Genomic DNA, 16,803 nt, shown 5'->3' on the forward strand with positions numbered 1-16,803 from the left:
TACCAAACCGTTTTGTACGCAGTGTATTAGCACCAGTAACACTTATCTCATAGCAGCAGTACCGTGAAAAGGAATTTATTCATAAACAAACCATTCACACTAAAATTTTAACATTGCATGAAAGAATGTGGAAATGGTTTCTTTCAAACAATATTTGAAGCATGTGTAGCTAAAAAAAACGGAGTAGATCGCACAACAATAAACTGTTCAGTGAAAATAGTGTTATGCAAACAGAGCATTAATGAAGAAAAAAGTATCCCCAGAAAACTTTAAGCAGCAGAGATCTTTTCTTAAAGAATTTTACAGTTGTGTTCTCAGTGGTGCAAGCTGTTTATTACGTAATTTACACACGCTCTAGTTATAGTTGTCCATTTTTAGGCTCATGACTACAGTAACTAGATCTTTGATCTCACAGTGCAGGTCACACCTCACTGTCACGGTGCCAGTGCAGAATGGCACAGTAATCTCAACTTTGGTCAATTTGTCAGTTAGCTGGAAGTGGTGCCCTCGATAACACTACGCTGCAAGAAGAAAGATAACTATAATTTAGTGCAAAAAGAGCAACTTGAGGTCATTTCCATTGGAACTATGCACTATCTGTGGTAGGAAATGCAGCATGGCAAGTCTTAGAAATACTACCGTACCCATGCAGCCTATGATTTAGGCCGTTGAGGCTGCTGTCGCTGAGCAATTCCTTTAATCCATTCAAAAACTTTATATTGCAGAGCCTCTCCTCTTTCTCTTCCCCTCTCCCTTCCCAGCCTGCCCTATTTTTTGAAAGCAATCTGTGTGACCAACAGCTAAAGGGGGAATTTTAAAACTGCTACATCTCATTTCATTAGCGTTTTGCTCAGACAGGTAGTTCCAGTCCTGTGCAAGCTCAGACCCAAGTTCCCCAAGTCACGGAGCTGACAGCAAACTACTTGTTCTTGTGAGACTGGAACTGGCAGGAAAATCCATAACGTTGTTTATTGGTTACTGGTAGAAAAAGTGTGGATTTCTAATTTTCAATAACTTGAGTTCACAGTAGAGCACAACAATTATAAACATTAGTCACACAGTTTTAGTCATCTATTATATCTTCAGGTTGTCCTGAAATCAACTCATGTGCTGCAACCCTTTAAAAGAACCACTGCCATGCATGACACTGTCCTCACCAGGCAAGCAGTAACTGCTGTTATCGCTGATCTCTTAGTACAAAATTAATAGGTAGCACTTCACAGGTAGCATGCCAGCTCCCAAATGCCAGCGTGCTTTCACGAGTTTAAACCAGAGGAAGTTCTTCTTCCTCTTGTGACAATCACTACAGAATTTTGGATTTCTCCATCAATTTCATCTCCTCCCCCCAAGAAGTATTTCGGAAAGGAATCCCACCAGTTGGTCAGTTTGCAAGCCTTGCCAATTATTTTTACTTACATAGGAAGAAGTTCTGAAAAAAGTTTTAAAATCTGGAGTATATTGAGAATAAAAAACTATTAATTCAACAAATTCTCTCACAAATTGCATTCTTCATAAAGGTTAAATTAAATCTATTATTTTATATGAATCTCTGGCTCTGTACTTCCATTTCTGGCAGTGTCTGGGAGCCTCAGCTACACAGAACAAAAGGTAACACAACTTTTTGTGGCATTTCTGAAGATGAAGAGGCTTACGAAATCATACTGCTTGTTAGTCCTTCCCATAGCTGGGCTACTGCAGTCATGTCAGACAGCAAAATAAGAAGCCTCACACACATCAAGTCCCAGCCAGTTTCGTGAAAATACATGAGTAGATAGAGAAGAGGCACTTTTAATGGTATCGTGAAGGAAGACATCTGGTATTGTGAAAGACATTTATTAGACATTATAGAATCCATATGGGAGCATTATACAAATTAATCAAGGGTCTTGATTCTGCTACTGCTTATTAAACACAATGTCCTTCCTTTATATAGGATTACAGATACTTTTTGCATCCTGAGGTGTTAAGCCATCAAGGAATGCAAGGATGCAACTGTGCACATAAAATACCACTACTTCCTCACTTCTTTCAAAAATCAAACCAGAAACTTTTTTTTTTTTTTTTTAAAAAAGATCATGAACCTTAATGTATGTAAAGGTCTTCCAGAAAATAAATGTTTGCTGATGGTACTGTTGCCTGATCATGTTGCTAAGAAATAAAACCCCTGGTACTAACGTGTTTTATAATTCAACAAGATTGTTATCACACAATTGTGTACTGAGGGTTTAAAGTCCAACAGATTTTATGCATGGGACCAGACTCCTCCTTTAGAAAGGACTGCTGACTTTGGACTATCCTCCAGGCAGAGTGTTTTAGATAGACAGATAGATCGATACGTGTTATATAGTATATATTACCTGAGCTGAATGCAAAATTGCTACCAATTTTTCTGTAATAATGTTTTTCACTTGTAGCAGACCTGTTGAGTAGCAACTACTGGCTGTTGAAACTATAAATAACATACAGCAAATAAAATATTTTAAGCAACAAGATATTGATTTAGTTACTGAAAGTAATCGGAAATGAAGAAGTACACTTGTATATCCATGTTAAAATGATTAAACCTTCTTAGATTCAGCTTTTGATCTCAATTTTGTTCTGCTTCAAACAGAATCCTCTAGCACAAACTGAAATTTATTACTGAAAAAATAATGTAAAAGTTACCAACTAGCAGTGAAATAACTTGGCTATTTGTGCCATGAAATTTCTATAGAACAAATATGTTCTCATGAGGAGTTTCATTGTATGCCACATGGCAAGATCAGTCAGAATAGCATATTATAAAAATCTCAACTTCAACTATACTGTATATGAGCTTGCTAACATTAAACCATAATCTTTACGAGCAAAAGCAGCTTTACAAGAAGTCACAACCAGTTTGTTGCTGGCATAATCTGACTCAGTTTTGCTGATACCAACAGCATCATGTAAAATAATTATATTTTGTTCTCTAAGTATTATAAAAGAAAGATCAACATTCTAATACTGTACCTTCCAAAACATGAGCCCAGGAAGTTCCACTATCGAACCAGATGTCTAGGACATCCTGGCCCTTGACATAATCCAAAACATCGTGACCACCACCAGCCTATTGGAAAAACAATTATTAAAAAATGCAAATAGAATACTCCATATCATCAGTGTTTTTCAAAGCTAGAAATAAAATATATTTCGTTTCTGGACCAGTTTTGTATAGGTTCTGCTACCAACTTTGTGAGAAAAAATAATTCAGATAATTTTTCACAATTGTTCGCAGATAATTACTGATGAAAAACCCAAACAGAACAAGAAAAAATTACAAAAAAAGTAAAGAGATGGCAGAGTAACACTGCAGTTTGTTAGCTTACGAACACAAATGTAAAAGGAACAATATAAAGATAGGAAGAACTAAATACAAATTTGGATTTATTTTAATTACAAAGACTCAATATATATTTGCACTCATAATTTAGTTAAGTAGGATGTTATTTTCCTCCTGACCTAAAAGGAGGAGGTTGGAGATCTCAGCCCAGAATTAATGGCACAAATCGGATTCTTGTCACATTTAGGTATCATTTTCTGAATATTCCTTTCACAGGATACATTCTCAAAGGCAGAGGACTGAAAAGGATCACGAGAATATACAAAGGTTTTATATTCTCATCACTGAACCATCTCTCAAGCACTTTCTGTATTTAAGTAAAAAAATTACCTTTGCTACAGCCTCTTTTGATAATAGTTGTTCAATAGGAAGGGTCCACCATGCATCTGTTCCTTGCTGCTCCACTATTTTGATGACATCTGTGATTGTTTCACTGTTTAGCAGGGAAAAAAGGATTTATGAATTGATGAATTAACCATATCTTTCTACAAGTATCCCAGATCCAACGCAGCGAGATATACTGAGAAAGAGATTAAGCTATTTAAACCTCTGAGTTTTCCAGCTTCTAATCCAGGCAAGTCTCTAGAGACTTTCTGCCTGTATAGAAAAGATTTCCAACTTCAGTCTTCCAAGACACCAGCTGCAGGGTTATGTAAAAGCCTGGACATAGAGAAACCCAGATGCATCTGAACAGTTTTTTCTGCAAATACTCAGTAACTGGGCACTTGGAAAAGATGCCAGCAGCTTGAAGACTTCTAAAATTCATTTCACTTGCTATTTATCAATCTCAGATTTACAGAAAACCAAACAACTATTTTCCAAAAAATACTTGCTCTTTTTGACAATAGGTTTTTCTCCACTGGAGAGCAAACAAATGGAGAGTTAGGAAACAACAGCATTTAAAATAATGTACAGATTTCACATCAGACTTCCATTTGGCTGGATTCTACCTTTTTAGAAACATATATATATATTTTTTTTTAATAAGAAGCATATGCATATATATAATATTCCCAAATGTGGGGGAAACTGCAATTTTTGTATCCAGTAGAGTAAGGATGTAATCAACCATTCAACAGACACTCTGAGGCATATATAAGTCCATATGGTATGGCTCCAACAAGGACAAAAGTTCTGAACCAAATACACACTATGGAAAAATTAAAAGAAAAAAAAAAAAGCATTTTCTTTCTGCTGTTAAACAGCAAATATCTGCTGTTAAACAGCAGATAACACAACCAAAAAGTGAACAGTTCTCTTCACTACTTATGATACATTTAATCATTCACAGTACGCAAAGTGATTTTTAGTATCATTTAATGCCAAGTCTGGACATACATTAAGATAGCTTAACAAACAAAACAAAACAACAAAACGCACTTTATCTTGCTGACTCACAGAGCATTTACTGAAGAGGTGATTTTTAGAACTTCTGTTGTACCTAGGGAATACAGCACACCATCATGACCTGAAAACATCAAACTAAAACCACTGTGTTACCCAAGTCACCTGAGATCTGTTTTTAAATTTTCACTCTTCAAGTTAATCAATTAATTTCTTGAAAAAATATTGCAAAATGGGAATCAATAAAATAAGGATCTCGTACAATTATCTTGAAAATACAAAAGGCCTACAGTCTAACTTCCTTAGTGTCACCACTTGGTTTTCTATTTGGACATCAGCACAATGTTTTTGCTGTACTCCAATAAGCTGAGCTACATCACTACAGCATTTAGTGGACTCTTACACACAGTTTAAACATGAAAACCTACGTTCTCCAAGAAGATGTAAAACAAGTTATTATGTAATAACACCAGATGAGGCATGACAGTGAGAAGAAAACACGATTTTACTGTTGATTGTGAACATAAAATGGCTATGTCAGAGCAACAGTTTTGTATTAATCTATCATAGTCTTTTCAAAGTAAATCCAAGTAGAACATCCCAGAACATTTTATGGAGAGAAGGCACACTAACCAGTAACACTCACAAAATGACAGCCAGCTGGCATACCAGTGCCATTCTTGCCCTTTCAGACTTGAATGGATCTCATTCACTTTCCAGTTCAATGATTATGGGACACCATTTATGGCTTCATAATGTATCTGCTAACATTTATCTTGGTAAAACAACATTTAGGAGCTCCATTTCTGACTGGTATCTTTTCCTTTCAGAAATATTTGCACAGAGGCCTATTTGCCTATACTTCCAGTTGTGAAGTGTTACTTCTCAAAGATAAATGCAAACAACAAATCCAGCCCTAGTAAATTTCCCCGAGGCTAGCCAATAACTATCCCTTGCTTTCTTCTGGCTAAATCTCCAAATTCAGAGAGCTCTCAGGAAAAAAAAAAAAAAAAAAAAAAAAAAGGCAGCTTTATAACAGCAGAAATCAGTTTGTTAGATATTCTGAGCTTTAAGGAGTTACAGTCCAAAGCACCACCACTCAGACATACGAACTGATTTTTGGGTGGTCCTGTGCAGAGCCAGGAGTCGAACGCAATGAGCCTTGTGGATTCCTTCTGACTCTGGATATTCTACAATTCAGTTTTCTGACTTGCAACTATTAATTTAACCCAGAGATCCACAGAAGGGTTTTTTTTTTTGTTTGTTTGTTTGTTTTTAAAAAAAGGGGTACTGACAAATGAGGGATTCCAAAGAGAATAACCCCTGAAACCCCCCTTTGGTTCATTTTGGAGAGCAAAAGCCTAGATGTGCCAAAGCTGCTCTGAATCTACATTCAGTTTGGTAGCTCTCTGATTCGTTCAGCTTCAAAGCAAGCAAACTAACTAACAACAACACAGTCTTAAGGAAGACTGACGGTTATTCATTAGCGTGAGAAGATCTGTCACAAAATCCAGTACATTTCTATACAGTGCCTGTTCTTCAGAACATATATAGGCTGGTGATTTACATTGGTAGTGTCTGAATTAAAATTTTGTAAGTCTTTTGGAGGGGAACTGTGAAACACGCAATAATGTTTGCTGCTGGCAAGGCTGTTTTGGAGTTGCAATTGCTAGTAGTTCTATTGGGTGAACATTTCACTTTGATCAAGATGAGCTGTATGACAGCATTTGTTAAAAAAATTATCTCTAATCAAGACTGTTCTTTATTTGAAAGAATATATAATATATATAAAACGTATAGGTACAGACACATACATGTACTTTTAATACGCATCAGATCCTTTCAGATCTCATAGGAAATGCTCTCTGTCCTGCAGCAATGAGAGGAAAGGATTATATTTGAATTAAGTACCGACTACCTAACTCTTATAGAGTGAAAATAACCATTTTTTTTTCTAATTCCGCTTCGCTAGACATCTCTCTTCAGTGGAGGAGATTATGGTCTATCACAAATATTTGAGGAAATTAATTGCGGGGGGGCAACACAGGGACAGAAGCACTATGGTAGTGCAAACCATATTGCCCGTAGTAAGCATGAACTGCTCTTCTCATCAGACGCAGGGGGAACAACAAGAAGGAAGTAAAACCTTGCTGTCAGTCTCCCTTGGGAAACCATTATAAAAAACTGTCTTCATTTACCGTAAGTGTAGCAGCCAACACCACACTACAACTATCTTCCACTGTACATACACCATTTCTACAAAACATAATATGAACTAACCTTTCACCAAGTGTATCATTATGTGATGCAAAAGTTTATAGTATTAATTTATGAAATTATTTCAAAGACGTTTTCATGACACAGATGTGACTAGCAGGTATGATTCTGCTATAGATTAAAGTTCCCAGACAACTAAGAGGTCCAATTTGTGTTATGAATCACTTACAAGAAATAACGAGCCCATGACTGTTAGGTCAACTTATTATTGATCAATATTCCCAAAATTATATCACTTTATCAAATCAAGTAATAAATACTTTCGCAGTGCATTCTTTCCATTATGTTCAGTTTCCATACAGAAAATGAGTAAACATGAACCACCATCCAATCAAACATTTTAAAGAGAAGATAGTTAAGACTTCGAGGATATAATTTCATGAAACCATTTCCTCCTACATTTTCAAAAATCCAAGACAAACAAAAGCCCCACTCTATTACTCTCATTTTTCCCAGGATCCATACAATTAGCCATGACCACAAGAGAAAGAAATAACGATATAGAAGATATCTATATTGTAAGATTTTTGCAGAGTACTTTTATTCAAGGTGTAAGCGAAAACCACCTTTCTCAAATAACTACTCATCACTTTATAATCTGTGGGCTTCAACGTGAGCATGATAATTCACAGAGTTAGCAATAAACACCATTGTAAAACTTTGCCCTGTATTCATACACCGTATCTAGAAGAACTTGCATTACGTGTCACTTGCTGTGTTTTTAACACCGAAACCCCTACGGCAATTCACGCTACCACGACACCAGCCAATCACTCTGAAGTCTGATATTGATTATGCTGAACACTTATTTAATGTGTTAACAGAAATTAGACAGCATTAAGATATAGCCAGGAGGAGAAGAATACAGTTCCTGATGTTCTGTCGACCTCTTTTCCAACGACAGTAAAGAAGACAAGTTACCTTCCTTTTTTTATACGAATCTTGATACTTCACCTGTAAGTATTTACGTTACGGTAAGTCACTATTGCTTATGAGTGACTGAAATGTTTTAATATTTTAAAAAGCAAATTAGACTGCAGGGTAGATATACATCAAAACCATTTTTTTTCTTATATCAGAAATTTAAGTTACTTGCTAATTAGAGTCAGAGAAGGGGACGAGTTCTCAGGCATTTGAATAACCTTTGCAATATTTATCTGCAAAATTGGTATTATTGTTACAATTATCTGAACAGCGAATTTTAAAATAAGTTAATGCAAGAGATAAAATAAAGTATGTATCTCACATTTATTGCCTGGTCTGAGCTATTACTGGAAATACAGATCTCTAGTTTTACTCCTGGATCTCTTTCTCTCCTTTTTCATGAGTTACACAATTTTCTAGAATCAGAACATTTTCCTCAAGAAAGCTATCAAACAGCGTGTTCATTTGTGCATTTCTTCTATTTAAAGTCCTTTTCTCCCCTTGTGCAGAAAAATTGCAGACTTGTGCCTTTATATTTCATAATTCTTACCACAAATTGCAATCACGAAAAAATATTCTTTTCTCTATCTTTTATAGTTTTTATTTTATACTGTTTTTTAATTCCTGTTTGCAATGTGATGAGGTACACTCTACATGTAGTGGATCTAACCTTCAGCAGAAGATTAAATTTATAACTTCAGACAACAGTATCATACACTCAAATCTCTTTAAGGGCTATATGGGGCCACAGCAGCAAATGGGAAGATTCGTATGGAGATCAAACATGTTGCATATAATCTTACTTGTAATATTAAAATCTAGCTCTTAGCTTTCACATTAGAAATAATATTTTCCAGTTACCAAAAATCCTGTCTGTTAGAGACCAGCAGTTGCATTTTAAAAGAGAAGTTTCCTGCAGAAATGAATATAGTCTGACTTACAGAGGGAAATCCAGCAATTTATTTTAGGGATTTTTTTTAAGTCTTTTTTTTACAGGTGATACATAGATAGGATGACTCAAGACAGACCACTGGTGCTCTCACATGTAACAGCAACTCCATGTGGACTACACTGACTTCCAGTGGAGATGCTGTTACTTTTGATAGCCACTCAAAGACTGCGGAGCAGATGCTACTGGAAGCATATTTATCCAACATTCAAGATAAGAAAACAGCTTGTGTTTTGAAATGTATGTTATTTATTGTTGTTTTAATTATATTTATTTGTACAATTTACATATGAAACTTCTCAAGTGTTGGAAATATATCAGCAGCTTATTCTCAAAAATGATAACGGAAATGCAACAAAATATTTACGCTTATCTGTGTATTTCAGTAAGAACTGGTGCCCAGGAAAATGACCTATGAATTGACAGACTGCTTTCAAAATTTGCCTGTCATTTCTGTAGGCCAATATTCTGCGCACTTTTCCTACTCTGGCTGCAGAAGTCTGCTATGGCTAACTTTACATATTTAACAAGTATTCTATGCTTTTTCTTTGAAAATTTCACCTTGACTGTAAAATATTTTAGAAGTACAGAGTACCGATTATAAATGAGCATCAGAAGCTGTCAGTTGAATGAAATAAATCTAAACTTTTCAAGTATATTGGATAAGTCTCTTTGTTTTTCCCCTTGATCAATGCCCATCAAACATGCCATACCATCCCTCTGTTCAGTCACCAACATACGCAACCTCTAGCCCAGTACCTACACACAAAGTCTGTCACATCAAAACGCCCTGACAGGCGCCTATACAACTCCAACAATACTCACACACAGCTCAAACACTTACAGAAAACATCTTTTTTTAAAAGCCACTGGGGGACACCTCCTCTAACATCTGCGGGAGTTATTGCCTCATGGTGCCCTTCATGTTTGACTGAGAACTACTGAACTGTATTTCACTATACTCTTAGCATGTTGCAAAAGCGCATATTTAGCAATTTTAAGCAAGTACAAGGAACACATCAAGCCTACTCTGCAGATAGACTACAATAAATATTCCTCAGAAGTTGTAATGTTTGATGTGAACATATACTTTCTTTCAAAATATAGTAACAATTTTTGCAGGTAAAATGATTTTACACCCCACAGAGCCTCCATCCGTTTATTTCCTGATGTGCCTCAGCGTTACTCAAGTACCATAAACGACTACAGTTATTGTAGTCATTTCTCACAGTTATTGCCTGCTGTGAGAGAGGCAAAGTACATATCTGTGCACCTAACACACCCTATCACGCCAGGTGAAGCTTAGGACTAACTGCTTAAAGTCCATTCTCTGCTTCCTACACCCCAAGTCTTACTATTCACTATACTTACGTTCTCTATCCAGCCTCTGGAAAAAAAGTTTGGCTCTTTGCAGTATATTTATTCAACACAATAATAAAAAAAAAAGTTCTGGAACACAATTTAGGTTGTGTTATCTTACTATCTGTAATGAATTTCCACAAAAAAAAAATCTGGGGTTAAGATGTATACAGTGGAGTTACACTAGCATATATTAAGGCAGAAGACTATTACGGAATAAAACAATGAATGTAGAACTCCAATGACCTCTTAATGAATATTCACAGTTGAATACTCCTCTGCTCCCAAAATGGGTACAAGCAGCACCCTATTATGCCTTAAGAGACAAAAAGGATGGTATTTGGTTGAGGTTTCTTATTTCCATAGCTGGATTTTTTCTACATTACGCTGCCTGGCATTCCCAAAATGCAGCGTTTTCAGTAACTGGCTACTATTAACTTAACCAGAAGATGGCAGAATAAGGCTAGCATCTGAAGCATTAGACCTACCTACCAACTCATACAGCCAAAGGTCACTCACATTTATTGAGGCCGTCTCTTCAAAAACACTCTCATTTTACTTTGAAACAAAGTATAGTTACTTATTTTGCAACTGACTTGGTTATTCCTCTTCAGATTTCTCAGTGTGAGTTACTGAATTTCAATAGCTGACAAGCTGAAAAGTTATTTTGACAAAATATCTATGTTATTCAATTCATAGTGCTAAGATTACAGTTATAATCTACATCTATAATCTATATCTATAATCTAGCTATAACTTGCATTTTATTCCTTGCTTAAATGTAAAAGCCAGTGACTAATGCCAAGTCACTTAACTCGAAGATGGGAGATGAAAGTAGCAATTACTATCAAGAGGACTCTTCAGATAACTTAAGTACCTAAGTAAGTTGATTCCTATCACTTAAAAAGTCATATTCAGTAATGATTTTTTGATTATTTTAGCTGAATTAGGTGTGTATATAAACAATTGCAAGTAATAACATATATTTATACTTATATATTTAGAAGTTTTGTAATATTTTATCACTGCAGTACCACAGTGCTCTTTCTTTCATTTTTCAGTACATAAAGTTAGATAAATACCTGTTTATCAGGCTTTCTCCCGTGTTCTTCTGATAAAAAACAGGAATTGGAACACCCCAACATCTTTGCCGTGATATACACCAAAACGTCCTTCTATCCAGCATTTCTAGCATCCTGTTCACTGCAGACGTAGGAACAATTTTCACTTTTTTCAGCACTTCCTATAAAGTAAGACAGTGAGTTGTTGAACAAGATTCAGCATTCAGACACATGGTGCTTGTGCTATCAGTAAAAAAGGTACATGCCTACAGTCCTTCTCCCAGCATTGAATAATATGTTCTCAGGCAACTGTCACATTTAATTTACTCCACCACACATTGCTCTTCAGTAACATACTTAGAACACTCTATGTACATGTTCCCAGAGAGCAACCAATATTTTTTTTGCCAGCTCTGTTTCTCTAACAGACACACCCTAACGTGAGTTAGAAGTGGCTTCAGTATCTCTATCTGATGCTTAATAGCTCATTGTGTCTTTGAAATTACATCTTGACACTCACACCCAATCACATTGAGTAACTGTCATATATTTTTTTTTTCTTTCTAGACAATGACAGACATCGAATGAATGACTCATGCCCTAATTAGAATAAAGTCACTGTTACTGAACACAGCCCAATGCGCTGGTCAGAATTTTCTGTGCTGATATACATAATTTCATTTAAAAAAAAGAAAGTGCTTTTAAGTAATTTGAAATAAGACCATGGCCAAACGAACAGAGGAGCAAATAAAGACATATGGCCATGCAAGGCTACTATAATAACAGAGGTAACTTTACTAGTGACAAAAGTACTATGCTTAAAAGGTATTAGATCAGAAGAGAGTTTAAAAAAAACACTCTTTGAGGGGGAAAGAAATTCAGTAGTTCTTTAAGAATCTTATGCATCCCCTGTAAATGTAATGAACAAACATCTCAGTCATTTTATTTATCCTGAAATGTATCAATACTGACAAAAATAAAACGACAGCATTAATCATTTCTACAAATAACTGCCACTTGTAAACTAGGTAGTGCCTGTAAACACTCTAGAAGAACACATTTTGGAGTGACCTACAGCAAGACTTTTCGTGATTCCAAGTGACATCAGCTGCCTTTAAATGTCCCACAAAAAAAAAAGTAAAACATACCTGTGCTGCAGCTTTTACACTTGCTGTGTTTACAAACCACTGCTTGCTGGCACGAATAATCATTGGTTTTTTAGTTCTCCAGTCATACGGGTAGCTATGCACGTATTTCTCCTCTTTCAACAAACTCCCAGCTGCTTGAAGCATCTTAATGACTGAGAGAAAAAATGAGGCAAGATACAAATCAGATTTGACCATAGTGGTCCTGTTAACCTTGATTCATTTCTTTCCACAACTGACACATAATACGAAGTGCCTGTGTCTCATCCATATTCAAAACATATGAATGTGTGTTCAGATGAACCCTCAAGAACCTGCATGAATGTAACTGATAATAAAGTAACAAATGACTAAACATCAAATACTCACCAGCTTCATTTCCTTCTTCGAGTACATTCTTCTTTTGAAGTTCAGGACCTGCAGCTTCAGTAAAATATCCGCTTTCATCCACAAGGCACTCCTAAAAATAAAAATGCTAATCGTATCAATAAAATACTACATGACAATTAATTACTATTTTTGGTTTTCAAAAGCAAGTTAAGTGCTATCCTAAGTAGCTACTTTTCTGATGAAAACCAAACTATGTTATATTTAAGTATACTTCAAATCTAACAAACTGCAATTTAGTAGTTTACCAGACAGACAAGTGATTTTGACCTGAGAAGAAACTAGCACCATGATGTTTGCAAAAATTCCACAACCTGTTTTCCAGCAAATCCCTGGTTAGTAATTCAATGATTTTTCAAATTAACAGTTAAACAACAAAAACAAAACAAGAAATAAGAGAATAAACAGGTTTTAGAACATCTCAAGAGCCACCTCTTCAAAAACGCAAAAGAGAAGAACATCCTGTATTTTCATTTCCACCAAATACAAACTGATCACGCATAACCAAACAGCATGCATGTTTAAAAATCACTGGCACACAAGGATACTATGTATTAAAAGAAATTAAGTCTCTTAATTGTAATTTTTTTCTTATTCAAGAATACCCCAAGCTTTACTGAAAAATAATAGTAATTATTAGTAATTATTAATTATAGTAATATCTACATAACTGGTAATCTACTAGTCTGCAAGGTACAGCTTGTACTGACAGAATTGTTGCCTGTGATATCATTAAAATAAAAACAAACACACACACCTACAAAAGAAACCAAACACATAGAAACCAAAAAAAATAAACTTCTATCACTTTCCTGGAATCTTTAATTAGCAGATGGCTGAAAAACTTTATCCTTTTATTGTGATACACACTTTAAGCTTAGTCCTGCATTCCTTTAGGCTGTTAGTGATACACTTATCTGAATGCTTTTAAACATTTTCAAGCTTTATAAACAAAGTTTGACAATAGCTTTATGGGCACGTGATCAACAGTTACAGGAAATCAAGAGCAAAAGCTGAAAAAAGTACCGTGGGTAGCTGATGGTGAGAGGCTACACTGTAGTCTTCCATACCATGAGCTGGGGCTGTATGAACTAATCCTGTTCCTTTTGCCATTGTCACATGATTTGCAGGTAACAGGGGAGATACTCTGCCAGGAATTGTAGGATGAGCACAGGAACCATCTGCCAAATCTGCACCTGGTGTGGAGAAAAAAAATAGAAAAAAGGAGAGAAGAGAGAAATGATTCATGCATTCAGCTTGTCTCATCAGAGAGCAGAAAAGGAACAACTGATCAGCAGCATATGCTTGCTGATACTTTCATATTTAATACCATTTTATCTTATTTGTGGGTCCCCATCCAAATGCTTTCAAGTAATCTGCATTTTTAATTCTGCAAACTTTCTTTTCTTTGAAGTAAAAGCTTTTCTTCTACCTGAGACAGTGTTCTCAAAAACAACATGGCAAAACACCAGAATAACATGAAAAGTCATAGAAACAGATTTCTCACCTCCTCTAGATACACATATTTCCAGCTTTGCATCACAGACATAGGCAAATGAATAAAATTCACAAATGACACATTAAATCCCAACTAAAAACACTGAATCAGAAGTCTGCCTGTTAAGAAGTATTACTATGCAGTATGTTAGGATACAAACTTAATGGCTTTAGTTCCTTAGTACAGATGACAGATGCATAGTCTTCATAGTTATGAAGAATGCTTAAGACACCTCTTAACAAAAAGAAACTTAAGAATCTTAAATGGCAACAATGGCTAACAGCCATTATGTTACGTTACGTTGCGCTAGGTATTTTTTTCAATAGTTTTCATAGAATTTAGCCATCAGGCAGTCAGTAAGCATACTTGTAACTAGCCACTTATTCTCATGAACAAGGGCTGAAAGGCAGACATACTGCAGTCAGTGCAATGAAGATTTTGAGCCTAAACACACTTCCATTCCATGTTTAAATTTTCCAAGTGTGAATCCAGATTTTAAAAAGTACTTCGTATCTGAAATTCTCCATCGTAGATTTCAACACACCAATACTGACAGACTACTCTTCATATTGTTTCAGCAAAGCATGTTCTCCGAATATAAACAAACATAATAAAACATCAAAATGGAATCAGTTTTCAGTTACCTACAAGATTTCTAAGCAACTTAAGATTAACAATATTAAAACCTACCTTTGCACGTTGAAATAACCTCAAATTGTGTGTCCAAAATAGCAGCTGTAGATTCAACTCTATCTGCAGCTAGAATGAAGTATTCACCAGTAGTTGCACATTTCACAACTGAATATCTACAACGCAAATATATATTTATGATGATGCTAAATAATTATGAACACCAGAAAGCTTAAAATTGTTTAAACACTTAATCTCTAAAAACACAGCATAATGGGTTTTAAGATCTACATATTCAATTCACTCAATGTCAAAATAACTTCAAGACAGAACAACATGAGAAAGAAGAAATAACTAAAAACGAAAGAAGAAATTAGTATATTAATAGAGATACAGAACAAAGCCTATAATTGCATCAATTAAAAAAGAAGTAAGGTGCATTAAATAAAACTTAATGGTTGTCCAAAATGTTTTAATTTCATTTTACTGTCAAGTATCGATAAGGAACGATGCAGATCAGTGAACTAAGTTAAAGACGTACGCTGAATCTGGCATGTAACAAACTGCTTGATTTGCCGGCACAGTCCACGGTTGTGTGGTCCAGACTAGCACACTAGCAGGGGATGATCCATCTACAGATGTAAATAAAAAGTTCTTTACTTACAATTATCGTAAAAATAAAAGCACTAAGACTTAAAATCTATCCAAGAATCTTACCTATCACAGAAGTCAGCTTAGGTGGTGACTTCAACAGGGGAAATTTTATATACGCAGAACGACTGACATGCTGTTCGTTGTATTCCAGCTCTGCTTCAGCCAAGGCTGTTCTGGGTAGGTATCAAACATACATTAACACACTTGAACATGAAAAGCTGTTGATACCCTTGTTAAAAGTTAGAAGACAAAATAGTAAGTTGATTCTTACTTTGCTGAAGGAGACCAAAACACAGGTTTATAGTCCTGATAAATGAAACCCTAAAGAGGAAATGGAGGGAAAAAAGAAAGTTAAGAGAATCAAAACTCATAACACAAATCAAAACATACTTCAGCAGAAATTCAGCATACCTTATCATACATCTTGTGGAAGACTCTCAGCTGGTTTGCTTCATACTTTGGATCAAATGTACAGTAGCAGTTCTCCCAATCTGCCATTATACCCCAACGAATGAAGGCAGATTTCTGTTTCTCAATTGCTCTTTCTGCAAATTTTCTGGCTGAAAGAATTAGTTCCATTAAGTATACGGTTTAGTCTGGTAAGGTCAATACGATATCATTTAAAATATGCTATTGGCATTTTTGAGAAGAGCCTGAGCTGAGCATATTGAAACTATGCACTAATTACTGATAAGTATTAAATAATTATTAAGGCTCAAAAAATTATGTATTTCAGAGAATTAGTTACATAAAGTACCATGAAGGGTAAAAAGAGCTAGAGAAGGCATTTTTTGACTAATATGAGGACGTACAGCACATACATCTCTAGAAGATAAGCTGCCTTTATAAGGGAGAGGAAAAAAATAAACGTATTTAACCATGAAGACAATTTCTCAAGATGCACTATGAAATAACAGAAAATAAGAATGAAAAAAACCACCTCTGTTGATGCTGATCTAAACTTTTCAATGCAATATGCACATGAAATTGTTAGCCCATTACATTGCTAAAATTTCATGCTAAAGCAGTTTCAATTGCTCATTGCAAATAGTTTTGCAGCTGAATGTTCATGTCTTCCAATACATAATGCACTTGAATTTTTTTGAAAGTTTCCATATAATGCAGACTAGCTTTCTCTGAAAGGATCACCCTTATAGTTCTGGAGTATTATTAAAAGCAGAGTCAATAGATACGTTCTGAAGTATGATATTGAG

General features: G+C 35.3%; 1 protein-coding gene across 1 annotated transcript in view; it reads right to left on the reverse strand.

The window, feature by feature from the left end:
* IARS2 (isoleucyl-tRNA synthetase 2, mitochondrial) overlaps positions 1-16,803 on the reverse strand; it is a 28,844-nt gene that overhangs the window by 10,630 nt on the left and 1,411 nt on the right. Inside the window, exons 4-14 of the mRNA XM_040552046.1 lie at positions 16,001-16,149; positions 15,861-15,910; positions 15,653-15,762; positions 15,477-15,567; positions 14,996-15,111; positions 13,834-14,003; positions 12,790-12,880; positions 12,424-12,575; positions 11,297-11,457; positions 3,692-3,794; positions 2,992-3,088 (exon numbers count right to left, since the gene is read on the reverse strand). Of these exons, the coding sequence (XP_040407980.1) occupies positions 2,992-3,088; positions 3,692-3,794; positions 11,297-11,457; positions 12,424-12,575; positions 12,790-12,880; positions 13,834-14,003; positions 14,996-15,111; positions 15,477-15,567; positions 15,653-15,762; positions 15,861-15,910; positions 16,001-16,149 (1,290 nt within the window). The remainder of the gene's footprint in view (positions 1-2,991; positions 3,089-3,691; positions 3,795-11,296; positions 11,458-12,423; positions 12,576-12,789; positions 12,881-13,833; positions 14,004-14,995; positions 15,112-15,476; positions 15,568-15,652; positions 15,763-15,860; positions 15,911-16,000; positions 16,150-16,803) is intronic.

Source organism: Cygnus olor, chromosome 3 (genome assembly GCF_009769625.2).
Source record: "Cygnus olor isolate bCygOlo1 chromosome 3, bCygOlo1.pri.v2, whole genome shotgun sequence".
In the NCBI taxonomy this organism is placed as follows: Eukaryota; Metazoa; Chordata; class Aves; order Anseriformes; family Anatidae; genus Cygnus; species Cygnus olor.